This window comes from Artibeus jamaicensis, unplaced genomic scaffold (genome assembly GCF_021234435.1).
Source record: "Artibeus jamaicensis isolate MK-2021 breed Jamaican fruit bat unplaced genomic scaffold, CSHL_Jam_final contig_432, whole genome shotgun sequence".
NCBI classification, from domain to species: Eukaryota; Metazoa; Chordata; class Mammalia; order Chiroptera; family Phyllostomidae; genus Artibeus; species Artibeus jamaicensis.
This window is the reverse complement of record NW_026521828.1, coordinates 11,702,117-11,718,902: the sequence shown is the minus strand read 5'-3', so window position 1 is coordinate 11,718,902 and position 16,786 is coordinate 11,702,117. Positions and strand designations below refer to the sequence as shown.

The 16,786-nt window shown below is 47.3% G+C and overlaps 1 protein-coding gene across 2 annotated transcripts in view; it reads right to left on the bottom strand.

Moving 5' to 3' along the window:
- The window catches only part of GLRA1 (glycine receptor alpha 1), a 67,512-nt gene extending 51,548 nt beyond the window's left edge, over window positions 1–15,964 (bottom strand). For both annotated transcript variants that reach the window (XM_037156920.2, XM_037156921.2), the window contains exon 1: window positions 15,909–15,964. In XM_037156920.2, the coding sequence (XP_037012815.1) occupies window positions 15,909–15,964 (56 nt within the window). The remainder of the gene's footprint in view (window positions 1–15,908) is intronic.
- Window positions 15,965–16,786: the final 822 nt, after the last annotated feature.

Sequence of the window (16,786 nt, the reverse complement as noted above, 5' to 3'; positions counted from 1 at the left end):
GCATGCTATCCGGGTCCACCAGCTGAAGATGGGGCTAGAACTGTGACCTCACTGCTGACTGGTATGCCCTTGAAAGTTGCTTAACTTCTCTTGGCCTCAGTTACCTCACCTGTAAACTAGGAGGAGTTCATTCCAATTTTAAGATTGTTGGGAAGAGTAAAAAAATCAGATTAATCACTGAGCCAAGGACCTGGCATTCAGCGGTTGCTCATTGTATGTTGCGTGAGCAATTACCTATGGCCTTGTGGTTTTCACTTATATAGTGATACTCTGTTCACTTCTTCACTGGGGTCAGTTACAGGTTTGGAGATGCTACCTGTAGAGCTAGAATTCTACCTCTTCTGCAGAGGCCAGTGTCTGCCAGCTTCTGGCCCCTCAGGTGAACGGCAGGTTGGACTTTGAAACAGGGGAAGAGAAGCATAAATAAAATGATGTTTAGACTGGAATGTTAAGCAACAGTGTAGGTATTATTGGGAGAAAGATTAGAACCATTTCACCCTATTGAGCAATTATCAGGTGGGTCTGAAGGGCCGGTCCACCTGTGCCTGGCACAGTTGGAGGCACTGTCTCTATGGTTGAGGGACTCAGGGCCTGGGGTGGCTCAGGTAACTGTAAAAGGAGGACGAGGCTGAGTGTTGTTCTCCACTAAATCCTTTGGCACTGGGCAGGTAGGGAAGGGACGCTTATAGGCAAGGGGCTGCGGAAGATGACCTTGGAAGATTCTTTCCACCCTGGGATTTTCTCTGGTGGTTCCCAGGACTGCGTCCTCCCAGGCACCATGTGGTAATGCTGCACTCCTAGCTCCCCTGGGCACATTTCTCTAGTCTTTCCCCTGGGGAATATGCTAATCATTGTTCCTGGTCAGACCTGGGCAGAGAACTGGGCAGCATCTTCAGGCACCAGCCATGGCTGCTGCAGTGGGACCCATGGAGTTGGCTGGCTGAGGATAAAGCTTTTCTTGTTGTTAACTCCTGATGTGAGTGTTTTTCTTTCCTTTCAACAAGAGAGGCGGACTCCAGCTGCTTTGGGGAATGCCCTCCTTTTATCCTCTCTCCTTTGCTCCTTCTCTCATTAGCATTTGCTTCTTCCTGCCTGCATTTCTCTCCCCTTCTGGTCCTCCACCGTCCTTCCTTTTTCTTTCACTTGCTTCTGAATCCTAGAATGATGGAGCTAAAACAGATCTTAGAAGTCATATAATACATCCACCCACCCACTTTACAGATGAGGATACTATGCTCCAGAGAGGGAAAGAGATGCACCCAGTGAGTTCTTGGCTGACCACAGAGAAGACCTGAGTTGAGTGCTCTTCCCTCTGTTTTTCTTCATGTCTCCCCCTTACTCTCCCTCTTTTGTTTCCCCCCTTCTAGTTCTTTCCTTCTTTTTTTTGAAAATTTATTTATTTATTTATTTACTTTTAAGATTTTATTTATTTATTTTTAGATCGAGAGGAAAGGAGGGAGAAAGAGAGGGAGAATAACAGCAGTGCGTGGTTGCCTCTTGCATACCCTGGGCATGTGCCCTGACTGGGGACCTGGCCCACATCCCAGGCAGTGGGCAATTGAACCAGTGAGCCTTTGGTTCTCAGGCTGGCACTCAACCCACTGAGCCACACCAGGCAGGGCTATTTCTTATTCTCTTTTGAAAATATGTCCCATCCTGATCTCATCAAAATAAAAAGCTTCTGCGTGGCTAAAGAAAGCAGTATTAAATTAAAAAGACAACCAACTGTATGGGAAAACATATTTGCAACCTAAGTGCCCGTCAGTGAATGAATGGATCAAAAAATTGTGGTACATATACACAATGGAATTCTATGCAGCAGAGAGAAAGAAGGAGCTACTACCCTTTGCAACAACATGGATGGAACTGGAAAGCATTATGTTGAGTGAATTAAGCCAGGTGTTGAAAGACAAATACCATATGATCTCACCTCTAACAGGAAGCTAAACAACAAAACAAATAAGCAAGCAAAATAAAACAGAGACACTGAAATAGAGAACAAGGGGACAGTGACCAGAGGGGAGAGGGGAAGGAATTTAAGGAGAAAAAATGGGAGGGATTTAGAAGAGCAAGTATAAAGGACACAGGGACAATAACTAAGGGGGGTGGAAATGGGAGGGAGGTAGGGAGCATGGGGTGGGGTGGGCTGGGATGGGAGAAATAGAAAACTGTACTTGAAAAATAACTAAATAAAATAAAAAAAAAGAAAATATGCCCCATCCTGCATTTGTTCTAAAAACCTAAGCCTAATATAATTCTGGCTTTCCATTTCTCAGGGAGAGTTTCCGTTCAGCAAACTAACGTCAGTGGGAAGGCAACTTCCCTTTGCTCAGAAAATTCTCCCAAACACACCCGTCTCAGCCTCCAGGCTGGTTTTCACTTGTTTTAATCAACTGGGCCCTGGTTCAGATCACTGCAAATGCCTTTTTTCCTCTACCTGGCGTGGTTATCTTTTATTAAGGTGGGCTCCAGGTTTGATTGCATCAAACCTCTGCTCTCTGACATTCTTTTAAAAAATCTATTTTTCAGCTTTCAAAAGTTATATGTGTGTTTGTGTTTGTGTATATATGTGTATATATATGTATATATATATTTATAAAGCATTCAAGCATTACGGGAATATTTAATGCAGGGAGTGAACATCCCCCATAGTCTCATTTGCAATAGATAATCACAGCTATAGTTTGGGGCCCATTTCTCTGGACTTTTTTCCCCACGTGAGAACAATAAAAGAGTTAAAAAGTAAAAATGGGATCCTACTATGCATTCTGTTTTGCTACTTGCTTCTCCTCCCACCCAAACCCCCATTTAGTCTTTCATTTTGGATATTTCTGATTCTTCTGCATGGAAGAAGGCCACCTGCCTTTGGGGTTTATTGGCTACTAGACTTTGGATGAATCACTGCTCCTCTCAGGGTTTCTGTTTGCTCATCGATAAAAGGGAGCAGCCCTCTTCCACCTCCCATCTCTTGTGATTAAGGCTCAAGTGAGAGTATAGGTGCCCTGGGGCAGCCGCTAGTGGACCATTCTCTGTCCCATTATCCTGTTTTACTAGGTTTACAGCACCGGCCATGGCCTGAATTCTGCAGTCTCCCAAGTTGTTTCTTTGTTTGTTCCCTGCTCTAGGGGTTGAGTTGGGTGAGAGCCAGGACCATGTCTACTCTGCTCATCACCATTCTTAGAACTCTTCCCAGAACTTAGAACAACTGCTGGCATAGAGTAAGAATTCAGTACATATTTTTTTGATAATGCACACGTTATCCACTCTCAGCTGGGTTTCCAATGGACGAAAGGCCCGTTGGAAGGGAACAGAGCAGAGTAGGACTGACCTGAGCTTGGGCAGTGGTGGACAGCTGGCCGACGCAGTGCGTTGGAGCTCCACCTCACCCAGCTTGCCTGTTCTGTAAGCCCTGTTCCTCTGCCTGCATCATCCTCTCTTGGCACCTGGTGAGTTAGTCATTCTTTATGGCTAATTGTCTTAAGTGTCCCGACTCCTAGGAAATCATCTTCAATTTTGTACGGTCTCCCCACCTCCAGGCAGGGTTAGTCAGACTTTTCTTTATGTTCCCACAGTGCTTTGCACCTCTCCCTCCTGAATACCAGTAATCATGGCTTTCCTGCTTTGCACAGTTGCTATGTGCCACGTGCACTGCTAAGCCTCTACATGCCTTCTTCCATTTCATCCTTTAGTGTGATCTGTCAGCGAGGGATAATTCCTGGTGCCATTTTACAGAAGAGGAAAACTGAGGCTTGGGAGTCATAAAAACAATCTTGCTCCAAGGCATTCAGCTAGCAAATTGTGTAACCAGGACTCTGGATCGGATCTGGCTGATTCCCAAGCTAGAGGTTTTAACTGCTGGGCCCTTTGTGAGCCAGCTTAATTTAAGAATTATGCAGTGATGGCTGGAAAGACCCATTGTGTTTTCACAGTCTAATCTTATTTCAGGGATGGAAAAACTGAGATTCAGTCGCAAAGTCAGAGCAGGGCCCATGGGGGAAGGAAATCTCGCTCTGATCTCTGGGCCATCCAGTCTGAGGCAGCATGGGGAGGACATCTTTTACTGAACCTTGTTACCCTCTTATTCGGGAAGGGTAACTTTTTATATTTGAAGGCATAGTCAATGAATCCTTCCAAGCCCCTTCTGTCTGGGCATGATGCTGTCTTTCCTTGGCTTCTGTGCAGGGTTTTCAATTCTACCAGATGGTTTAGGTCCAGTCAAGAAAACTATCTCCAATGCAGTCCATGCCTCTGTCCAATTACAAACCATTCTAGAAAGTTCGCCTTGTCCCATGGAAGGGGCCTCTCTGTAGACCCAGGTAACGGTGGGGAGCACCCTTGTCTGTGATGGCTCAGATGTTTCGAGGGGCCCAGAATTTGGATGTACTTGGCCACCCAGCAAGGATAAGGCTGAACAGTGACTGAGTCAGGGCCGAGCCACTGCGTCTAGCTCACTGCCACTGTGACTCATTTCTTGGAGCAAAATGGGTCACAGTGAGACACAGCAGTGATTTGGGGTTGGCCGGGCAGAAGCCTTCTGATCCCTGGCTTCTGCAGAGCCAGTAAGAGGAGGGCTGGAGCAGGTACATGGGGACAAAGCAATTCAATGGCACAAGCACCGAATATCTAATATTCATGAGCCATGGGGATGATACTACCTTTGAGGGGGAAGTGGAGCAGTTAAAAACCCTGGGTAGCACCAGAGTTTGTGTCCCTTGTCTTCTATTGGCCTTTCATAAGCACTGAGAACTTCATTAAGCTCCTAGTCATTGAAGAGCTTACGGTTCTGCAGGAAAGTTAGGGTACCTAAGTGTACGGAAGGCCACTTAGAATGAGCTGAGTGCCGAAAGGGAAGCCTACATTTCTGAAGGGATTTAGGACAGAGAGTCCCGCCCAATCAGGGGTAGGAATGGCGGCAACCCAGGGGGCTCCTCATGGAGAAAGCAATGCGAGGGGTGGGGCTGGAGGCTAGGATCCCAGAGAAGTGGGGAGGGAATGTCATTTGTTAAGGGTTTGTGCTCTGCTCAGAGAGAGGACTCCAAAGCTGACTGTTTATTTACTTGAGCAAAGGGTAAAGATAATAGCACATGGAAGTTGCAGAGGGAAGATTCAAAACTAAGTGGGCTTGGATCCAAAGCTTGGGGCATGTCTTTCATGGGGAAAATGAGGAAAGGGGCTTTTCTAGAGGTGTGGAGGGACAGACAGACACGTGAGCAAGTACAGAGGGGAGAATGGTGGCATGTTATGGAGACCCATGAGAAAGGCTGTTGGAGCTGGGATTTGGAAGAGGATCAGGGAAGGGCGTTGGGGGCTGGACTGCAGTGAGCTGAGAGTGGTGTGACACCGAAACCTGGCGTTTGCAGTGAGAGGCGGCCCAGATGCAAAAGTGACTGAGGGTCGACCTGTGTGTACAACACCAAGGTATTGACAAGCGAAAAAAGGGAAGGTGCAGAACAGGGTGTTTAGTACAAACCATTTTCATAAAACAAACAGCTCACTATTGTAGCAAAGCAGTTAAAGGCTCCCTGAAGCCAGACTGCATGGATTTCTGTCTGGCCCCACTGTTTCCAAGCTGAGCAATCCTAAGAAAAGTACTTTAGCTCTCTGTTTCCTCATCTGTAACCTCATCCATGAAAAGGGATGGATAGTAGCATGTACTTTACAGGACTGTCCTGAGAATTACATGGGTTAAAACATATTCAACTTTTAGAAAGGTATCAGGCACATAGTAAGCACTCACGTTTTTGTTGTTATCATGCTATTAAAATCATTTGCAGAGATGAATATCAAACTGTTTCAGTGATTTACCCCAGGGAGCAAGATTTCTTTGTATTTTAGTTCTAAACATATCTCCCTGTGTGGTTTAAATATTTGATAACAAACACGTACAATGTTTATTTTGTAAACAAACTAGCAAGTTTATTTCAGGAGCTGATATTAGGAGACACGGATGTCTGCTGTGTTTTTTCCTTCCACTAGCAGCAGGCCTGCTAGGGGCACATTTGGGGACGTCCCTGGTGTCCTTCAGAGGACTCTTAGAAACAGGCGTCCGAGGCAGCACTGCCTGGGCCTCCCACAGGCCGTGACTAAGTGACACCCACTAAGCGATGGTCCTGAAGGAGAGCTGGCCCAGTCCTCCCTCCCTCTCTCCAGTGCGCCCCTGCCCCCGACATGGAGGTGTCCTGAGTTGGGGCTGCTTTGCGAGTGGCAGGCCTGGAGCTTGTGGTGAGGCCTTCAGGGCTGGAGGCTGGGCGGCCTCTCCAACCTCCCCCACTGAACAGAGAGGGAAACCAGGTACACACAGTCCTGTGTGTTTGGGGTTAGAGCGTGAGACTTGGAAAGGTCCTCGGTCTAAGTACTAGGGAGTAGCAATAAAAAACATAATAACAGACCAGAGGATGTGCTGTCCTTCTTCCTGACCTCCCAACTCAGTCCAAGGTTCTCTCCCATAACCCCCAACAGCTTTTCCAATGGAGTGACTTTGGTCACAAGGCAAGTGGGACAGAGAAGAGAGGATGGGCTGCAGTCACCTGTCTCCACCCTCAGAACTCCAACCATGTAGCTTTGGGACGGGGTGGAATTCAGTGACGATTTCTTCCTATGTGAAGGGTGGAGACTGAATACTCATAGCTAGTTATAGATGTTTGTTAACTTTGTTAGTGTCTAAAACCACTTGCAAGTGATTAGCCCTGGATGATCTGGAGCAGCCAACTCTGCCCCCTCCCCCTCATCCAGTTCAGTCTCCACCCTCCTCCCTGGGTCATTCTTAGAGTAATGATAGTAGTTGAGCAGTGGTTAAAACAGAGTTTCCTGGGGTCAGATTTGTTCTTGAATCCTGGCTCTGCCTCTTACTAGTTGTGTTGCTTTGGGCAAGTTACATAACCTCTTTATGCCTTAGTCTGTTACCTGTAAAATGGGAATAAAATAGTGCTTATGTCTAAGGACTTTTGTGGGCTTAGGAGCTGAAGCATATGGTTGTTAGCACAGTACCTACCATTGAATAAACACTCGATAGGAATGGTTATTGTCAGTGAGTGGTTGCAGTTGAGGCTTAGAGGGAGCATTGCAAGGGAGGGGGTGGGCAGGGAGGGAGAGTTCCAGAAGAAAGCAGCGTCCACCTGGGGTGTCTGTTAACATCGAAGATGCTGGTGCTCCGGGCCCGCAGTCCCAGCTCTTGTTCTCGTTATCTGCCGGGACAGCTGTCACATGTGTTCACAAAGGTGTAGGCGCCCTGTGACTCTAGTCGCACTGATTGCAGTGGGGAAATTAGAAGAAACGTAAGTGCCCATCAACAGGGCGATGGCTGGAAACAATGGGAAACCCATGGCAGAGTGGCCTGCTGCAGTTACACGTCGGAGGTGCGCTCGGAGCTCCAACAGGACAGCTTCCTGGACATGCTGGCACGCACACAGGACGGACTGCAGAACCGTATGGGTGGTATGACTCCATGAAGTGACAGTATATATATTGCAATAGGTAGTGTATGTATTTCAATAGATTTCAGTATGTTTCAACATGTGGGTGTATAACTGCTGGAATAAATATATCATCATTTCATATGTGTATAAAAACAGAACAAAAGTGATCAGGTAAGAAGCTCCTTAAAGAAATAAAAGCTGGGATGGACCTGGAGATCATTATTGAAGGGGATTTTAGGCTTATATCTAGTTTTAGAACTTAGAAAAAAAGAATGTATGCATGTATGGTACAATTCGAAAGGATCCCAAACTGAGAAAGAGATACCCATCCGGCTGAGAATTGGAAGGAAATGACACTGTCAAAGCGAAGCCCGGCGGGGAATTCCCAGCTCTTCTCCCACAGGCCTCTTTCCACCCCTGCAGCCCACTGGCCGAGGGTGAGGGCTCTTAGCCTCATATCTGTGCCAGCTCACGGGGGGGGGGGCAGCTTTAAGAGGAACATATGAAGAGAATAGATGTAAAGCATAGAGGGCCAGGGATATACATGGAGTCCAGCTCTACGGCGAAAGAGGCAGTGTGGTTGGTCAGGAGGAAGGAGATCCGCATTTGAATCCCGGCTTTACTCTGAGATTCACAGTGTGGTCTTAGGCAAGTCATCTTTCTTCTCCGAGCCTCAGTTTTCTCAGCTTTAAAATGGAGGTAGTAACCACTGTTTTGTTTTTCTAAAGGTGATTGGGAAACTCACTTGGGGTCATGGAAGTGAAACTCTCTATAAACTGTGAAGGGCTCTTGTCCGAGGAATGGCCCTGGGGCCTGGCGGTGAGGACCGCAGCAACCTGGCCTTGCCGCGGTCCTCTGAAGCCAGGGAGCGCTGCAGAACTGAGCATGAGGTAGTGGGCACGCAGCTCTCAAGGCCCAAGGTCAGAGCAGTTACCCTGCTCCATGGGTAGGATCCTAAGGTACTTTGGCGGACAGGGTGATAGGTCAAAGAGGTAGAGAAGAAGGGAGGACAGGGGTCAAAGTCAGATAGACAGTGGAACGGGCAGCAGCCTCTGCACCTCTGGGAGGGTGAGGTGGGCCTCTGGTCATGCAGGGGTGTGGGTGCACCGTGCACGGGAAGACTGGCTTGACATTATCCTCAGAGAAAGAACCCACGGGTTCCCTCCTGAGCACCTGCCTCTTCCATCTGTTCTCACAGACTCCCCTTGTGGTGTCCCAGGGTTCAGAGCCCATTCTCCAGGCACCCCTCTCTTATGCAATGTCACCATGTGGGAGCTCACCGCCGTGGGAGTGAGAGCTTTTGGGGCATTAGGACTTCAGGGGCTGTGGATCACTCCCTGAGGAGCCCTTCTCGAGGGGCATGCTTGTGGTTCGGGGGGTGGACAGTGTGGGAGAGGGCTGACGGGAGGAAAGTGCAGTGGCAGAGTCCAGGCCACATGGACTCGACAGGAACGAGTGTGGGGACATGCGCAGTTGGGTCGGGCTTTGGGAGCTCTGCCATTCCCTCTGTAACCTGGGTTGGGGGGGAAGTCATGTATCCTCTCACTTGCAAAATAAAAGGGCCCATCAGGGGCCCCCAGGCAGAATGATTTGGAGCCTTGCTACTCACACCTTTGGTCCTGGAGCAAGAGCATCATCTGGGGACTGTTAGAAATGGAGACGCCCCACCCCCATCCTCCTGAGTCTGACTCAGCATCTCCATGAAGTTTTAAAAGCACTGACTTAGGGACTCTGGTAAACATTCCAGGTTTCGGGCCCAGATCCTGAGAGATTCTGTGTCAGTAGCCTAGTATGACGGTGGGAAAGTGCGTTCTAGGATTCCTCACAGCTAGATTTGAGAACTGTTGAATTAGGGAAGGCCCTACGTCTCTGTGATTCTGTTGGTTAAGACACGGAAGGAAAGTGTGGTTCTCTGGGGTTAATGAGTAGGAGATGAAGGGTGGACCTAGTGAGGAAGGGAGCAGAGGCTGGTTCTGTAGGTGCTTGTGGGTTGCCCAGTACATGAAGTTGGAGGCAGCGCTGCCCATTTCATGGCTGGGATTGACTGTCAGCAGCTCCTTCTTAAGACTGCAAACTCATTTAGCAACGGACACTGAAAAACAGCCGAATTCAAAGGCAGTGAGTGGTAATCTAATTGCACTGAATTAGCCTCGGGAGACTGGGACAATATCAACTTCAGGAAACCACAAAGGGATCCTTTGTAAAGAGTTTCAAAAGCTTTGGGGCCTCAGCTCCCCTCAGAAGGGATTGCACTACAAAGCACGGGCAGTGCGCTAACCCCCGCCCCCAGCATCTCTGGGCCTTGTCCCCTTCCACTGTGCTTTCTCAGTGGACTTGCTGGCCAGTTGCATGGTGTTATCAGTTGTGCATTATGCTTCACAGGGGATTGGTTCAGGAGAGACGGCAGCAGTTCAGGGCCAAGAGGCCTTCAGCCATCCCGGCCGCCCATCCTGTGAACACCACCCATGCCTGCATGTCCACGGACCAATGCATTTTCCGTTGGTCCTTCTGGCTCTGACAGTCTCTTCTTCTGAGGGTGTTCTCGTTGCGTACAATCAGGCTCTTACATAATGGAGATGATTTCATTTCAATAATCCTTTGTTGCATGGTATGCGTGTGTGGTCATTGCCCCTTTCACAATACAACCCCTTTTAAAGAAGAAAAAGGTGGGAGTAGGTGTTCATAGCACCAGAGAGCTTATAGAGATCTGATGGTAATTTGGAAATCAGGAAAGAAGGAACTTAAGTATCATGAAGATTTGCTTCTGATCTGTGTTTTGTTTACTTTGTTGTAGCAAATTACAAGTCTCAACCAACAAAAGCAGTTCATATTTCTTCTACATCCCTCCTGGAAGGTGGATGCCCAGTCTATGCTTGCATACCTCCATTGACAGGGACCCTCACTACCACTGATGTGGCCCCTTTCACCAAGTGACAGATCTGCCAGAAAGTTTGAAATGGCAATGACTCAGAATTTGCATACATACATTAAAAAATTAATCTATCTATTTACTCCAATTCTTCTCTTGGAGCAATTAGAATAAATCAAATTTAATGTTTTCTAAATGGGGTCTCTGGGTACTTAGGGTGTTCATGAAATAATAATGAGGACTCAAAATCCATCTGAAACATTTCAAAGACTTTAACAAATGGCATATTTAACACTTCTTCTAAGGCTTTATAGACTAACTAAAAGCATTGTGTGCCTTCACTTTTGTTTTTTCTTAGGTCAACTCAGTATGGTGACATTGCCTATTTTATGGTGTTTGTATTTCTGGCAGTTGTGTATGCCTCTGATTAATAGAGAGAAGGAAAATAAGTTATTTATGAATGGGGTTTGGTAAACAAAAATTTAAAACATAGTCTTTATGTGGGAGAAAAAGCCAAACAGAATCACTGATAAAAAAGTACGGGAAACTTTGCTCTCCTTCTCAGGCTGTTCTTGAGATCTATGAGAGTGGTGATCAGACGCTGTACTTTCTCATCAGATGAGGCATTTTCTGGGGAAACTGACATATTTATGGGACCTGTCATTAATTGTTTCTAGGTTGGGGTAACTCCCCAAAGAATGAAGTTGTTAGTGAGGCCTTGAATTCTTTCAGACCGCTGAGCTTGAATATAATTCAATGTTGTTCTTTCTTGTAATAATTAAAATATGCTGATAGCTGTACCCAAACCTGTTCTATTATGGAGGAGGTTGGGAGAATATTGCCCTTGGCTGACACAGCTAACAATTATTTTAGATAAAATGACTTGTGCATTTTATTCTCTTTTTTGGGGGGGCTGGGGAAACCGAGGCCAGAAAGGTCATAGAATCCTCTCAAGGTCATGCCACTAGCTAAATTCTGGATCCCAGGTCTTCTGCCCTTTGGACCACGGCCACTTTGTCTAAAGCAGCAGAAAACCTGCAGAATAGCATCAGGACGGCCAGATGGGAGACAGTGCCATCCATCTTAGAAATCATTCTGGCTCCTGTCTGCTGATGAAGGAAATAAAGTTAATGACGCCCACATAAGTGTGGTGCTGTCGCAGGCCGCGGGCAGGCTGGCTGAGCTCTTTGGGCCCTCTGAAGAAGGAAGGTTTTGATGTAGCTTTAAAAGGAGCCACGTCTCCCCTTCCTGCCAGGACAGGGGTTGTGGCATCTGTTACCTCTGTCTCCCCTGTGGAGTGCCTAGTTTTGGACTGGACACATGAGCACGTGACACATAAACGCCTGGTCAAGAAGTGAAGGCAGCATCTGCAGCGAGGCAGCTTCACCCCGAGCCTTTGTGAGCCTGGGCCTCTGTCTCTCTGAAAGACCTAATGCACAACTGGAGGGGACTCAGAGGTGTTGGAAGCAGTCGTCTGAGTTCACCGGTAAGAAAACCGAGTCCTCACAGGGGAGAGAGACCTGTGAAAGCCATGCTGCAGGGTGGGGGCAGAGCGACTCTAGAAGGGGCTCCCAGATCACAGCCTAGCCACTCTTTCACTGCACTACATGGCTGCGACCTCTTTCCCAGGGTGGTCTCCAAAACAAATTCCCTAAACACCCCTGAAAGGTCACTATCAGTGTTGCAAATATGCAGAAGGTATGTGCTGAACTGTAACTCTGTTTACCACCCGAGGGTCCTTGTCCAAGCTGTCCCATGGGGACAGAAGACACAATGGTTTCTCCTTCTCAAGGTTCCTGAGGCCCCCCAAATGGGTAGGGTGACATTTTGATTAACCCTACTGAAAACTTGCCCCAGGGGCTTCTGTCCTTAGGAAAAAGTCCTTGACCCACTTCAGTAGCTCCTAGACACTTTCCGCAGTGCCCAGAATGCAGCGAGGGAGGTTTCAGGAGCATACTGCTATGCTCCAGGAGGAAGACTGGGTGGTCGCCTGGCCCTCTCAGCAAGCTTGGAGGCCAGGAAGCCAGAGGGGCTGCCTCATTTGCCTTTCAACTGGGTGCTTTTTCAGGACCAAGATATGAAAAAATACCTATTTGCTCTGTTCCTTTTGACCCTACTGAGCAGAGAAATATTTTCCCTTCAAGGTTTGGGTGACCTTTCTCAGCAAGTGTGTGCCACATTCAGTGCAAAACCCTGAGCAAGGGACCATTTCCTGGGATGGCAGGTGGAACCGGCACATGATGAAAAGCCATCATCTTTGGGGAAAGCCACCCACCACTTAGACCTGGTTTAGGTCCTCTGCTTTTATTCCCTTCTCACGCATAAGCTAGGCCTCTTTTTGCTTCTCTGGGGTGCTTACGTGTTTCATGAGGGATATTTCCTCAAGGAAACTAGACTTTTCTCATTATAATTAGTGCATCAGTGCAGTGGATTCAAAAGTCATTACTCCATTACCAGTGGTTCTCAACTATAGGCAGTTTTGTCTCCCAACCCTGGACTTCTGGCAGGGTCTGAAGGGGTTCTTGGTTGTTATTACTGGAGAAGGGGTGCTCTGGTGCCAAGGATGCTGCTGAACATCTTACAATGCACAGGGAAGCCCTCTTAACAAGGAATCGTCCAGTTCAAATTGCCAGTGGTGCTGAGGTTGAGAGATGTGGTTGTATACCATGGGTCTATTTGAGTTACTGAGGTGAGAAAATTTGGGGGTTACCCTGGTCCCTTTCCACCTATAAGTCTCTGTAAGGGGTCTGGGAATCAAAGCAAGTTTTCTTTGTTTAGAAAGGAATGCATTAGAAACCCCTCTTTGCCTGTTATTTTTGACCAGTCTGGATCTAAAGCCCTATCCTCATTGATAAAAATAAAGAGACAAAATTTAGGTTATACTAAAATGTCACTCTTAGAATTTTAGACCCACAGGCTTTTCAAATATCAGAATAGGAACTTCAGCTGAATCGCCTCTTTTTACTTGTGGGGACCTAGCTGATGAGTACCACAATGCTGTCTGACTCTCAGGACCCCAGTCTCTGTCCCCCTCAGCTCTTTCTGAGGCCTTGATTGTTGGCACCAGATGAGATTTCTGCCTCGAGAAGTCTGATTGTTGTTTTATTTGTTTTGCTGTCATTATTGCCATCTCACTGGTTACGTGCTGATGCAGCAGTACTTCTGCTACTGAGTTTCCCTTTTCTAGCCCCCAGGTTGCCCCAACAAGGTGAGCAGCTGGCATCATTTAATATAAGGAGCACCTGGGTGCCTGAGACGATTGGATTGGCTCATCCTAACACAACACCTGTCCCTTATGGGGGGAGGGGTTATTCACACAGAACCTTCTAGGGGGCTGTCAGTCCCCATTTACCCCCATACGCATTCTATGGAGCCCCCAGATTTTAATGCTTCCCTACTTTTCACCTAAAATTTAGAAAGATGAGAGAGTTGGAAATGACCATGCCAGTTACACAATGATAATACTTTTCCTCCCTATAACCCATTTTTTCACCTCTATGAAAAATTGCTAAGGGTATTTTCCTAGTTCAGTTCTCATTTTCATTATTTTATGTTTCAGGTTATCTCTGAAACAGTGTTGACTCCTCCAATGCTGAAGCCGTTTCTGTGTTTTGAAAGTGCAGTGGTGCCAGTCGCTTCCCAGCTCTCCGTCATCATGACTCTCCTTATAAACACACGGAGCCTTAGCCCATCTCCATTGTTGCTCACACACATCGTGACCCATGTAGGGGAAGCCGATGCAGAGTGATGCTTCCTGATAGGCCACCGCCAGTTTATTTAAAGTATTAACATGGTACATTTATAACCTTATCAAGACGATTACCATGCAAACCTTTTAGACTGTGTTTCCCTTTTGAAAGATGATGTCTAGAAGAACAAAATCAAACATTACGTACTATTCATCGAGAAAAAAGGAGTTGGGTGGGGGTGATGTGCTTGGTCTTATTAATTTGCTCTTTAATCTCTCTGGTTCAGTTCTGCTCCATATGCCAAACAGAGACTCAATTTGCATACAAATGTTACCAAGAACTCCACCTCCACAGCATTTTATAGTTCTACTCTGTATGAATGGGAGAAATGATTTGGTATTGTTCAATTAAAAGGGCAGAGGATACTTTCTGCCCTTTCCCCCACCAAACTGCTACATTTCACAAGGCTCTGGATTGTTGCACTTTTTTTTTTCATTCTATCTGACTCCCCGGCTGTTTGCATTCTGAGCTGTAGGCAGGACTGTGGCCTATCAAAGGATTATTTGAACTGGAGATTAGAAGCTTTAAATATTGGGTAGCTCGGAGAAGGAGAGGGGTCTTTTTTTTATCTCCAGAGAAAGACATGAAGAAAGGCTTATGTGTAGACCCTTACAGTCTAGGGGGAGGTGTCGTTCATGTAATAGTCCAACCGACAGTTAGTCAAACCAACCATTCATATGCAGAGTTCTCTACAATGCTAAAAACCCCCAAATCCAATCATTATTTACTGGTTTATGACAGGGGAGAATAGTATTCAGTTGTTACCTATTTTAAAAAGCAGCTTAGTGTAGGTTTTTCAAATTACTGTTAGTCCTTTGCCATGGGAAAATATGAGAGGCAGGCATCTAAAATGAGGAAGATTAATGATCCCTGCAGGTCATGGAAGAAGGATAATTTTTTTCAATTCATGTAAATGGAATTTATCATAACCACCTCTGAAGATGGTATCATTCACACACTTTCAAAAGGACTATCCATTTTCAATGCTTCCTGAAGTGGCAATTTTTCACTTTTTGCTTGTACCAACATATGAACCTACATGCTACGCCTGTAGGAAGAGAATTTTAACCTGGGAGAAAATGGGTGGGGAAACTTAGCTACCGAGTCAGGGATAGACATATATTAATAAACAAAACACAAACAGGAGTTGCCCAACAGTTCAGGACCTTCAGCTAACGAAGTAGAGTTTGGAAAGGTAAGGAGAGGAGAGAGTCAAAGTTTCAAAAGGGAAATGTTTCCCAGAATCTGTTTCCAAATAGACCCACTGTGTACCCAACCAAGTTCAGGACTTTACAAACTGAGGTCATCGCACTATCATTTCCGAGCACTAAGCCTCAGCAGCACACTCCCACAATCCGCAGAAAAAGAAAACAACAACAGCAAAAAAAAGGAGAGAAAATGAAATGTTTTATGTCCAGTGAGTTCCAGTGCAACCTCCCCCGTCGCCGCTAGTTGTCACTTGGCTCCCCCAGACGGGGGAGCTGAGGTTTTCGGCACTGCGGTTAGAGAGAATGCAGTCCTAATTAAACTGAGTAACTCCTAAAGCTTCCCCTTAAAGTCCCCAGCTGAGTGAGAGCCAATATGCAGGGGGGCTGGGGGCCATAGATGGAGCGGGGGTGTAGCAGGCAGAAGGGCAAACAAATCACGAGAAACAGGCGAACAGCTGCCAGGAGCAACGACTGTCTCAGACCTCCACGCACAAGCCAGACATCCTGCGGGCGGGGCTGGGGAGGGGGGAGCGGGGGACGGAAGGACCCGATTGCTGTGGCATATGATACCCCTCCCCCCAAATGAGGGGATCACGGACAGAGTCAGCCTCCGTGCTCCTTTCCCCCATCTCCATCAGAGCGATGTGGTTAGTAGAAAATTGCATACCTGAAGAATACAATGGTCTCCCAAAGGTAGAGTCGAAGAGTATTGAAGCTGTACATTTTCAGGTCCTTGTGCTTTGTAGTCCACGAGTTATGGGGTCAAAAATGTTTCAGATTGGTACTTATAAAACCAGCGAGCGCTGTTGAAAAATAATCCAGATGCTAAGGGGAGGCGGGGAAGCGGGCACAGAAGGGAAGCCCCAGGGGAAATTGGAGCCAGGGGGCTGTAGGTACCGCGGACAGCAGCCGCTGCGAAGCGTTTCAGCACCGCGGAGAGCGTCCAGCCCTGCTTTTCGGGAGCGCGAAGAGTATTGCTGTTTGTTAAACTCCAGCGTGTCTGTTGGCTCCCTGCGGCGCTGGGGAGGCACGTTTGGGGGTGGGTATATTTTCTTTTTACCCGTTTTTCTCTTTAAACGGCCAGCTCCATGCAAGAAAAAAGAATCTTCCGTGGAGATCAGAGCACTGGCCGCGGACTGTTAGATTGGGTGAGCATCTTGGGTAGAGTAAGGGCTTAATGCCCCTGGGCTGGCCTGAAGGGGGGATAGGGGCGAGGGGAAGCGATGGATGGTGCTGCCTTCAGTTAGATGCTGGAGAATGTGCCAGGCTGGCGCATCGCGACCGAGTCCCGAAATCTTCCCCTGCCTGTGTGTCTGTCTGCTGTCGCCTTTCAATTCCTGTTCTCTGGTCCCCGCCGAATAAGTTATGATCGCTGCAGGAAAGATGTCCCATCGCTCGGGGCTGCAGACGTGAGCGAGCTCAGGGCAAGTTTCAGGGGCTGCTAGGGTCCATGGCGATTCTGGGGGGCTCAGGAGCCCAAGGCTTCAGATATATCTTGGTTTTCCGAGCTCACCCATCTTCCTTTGGCCAAGACTCCTTCAGATC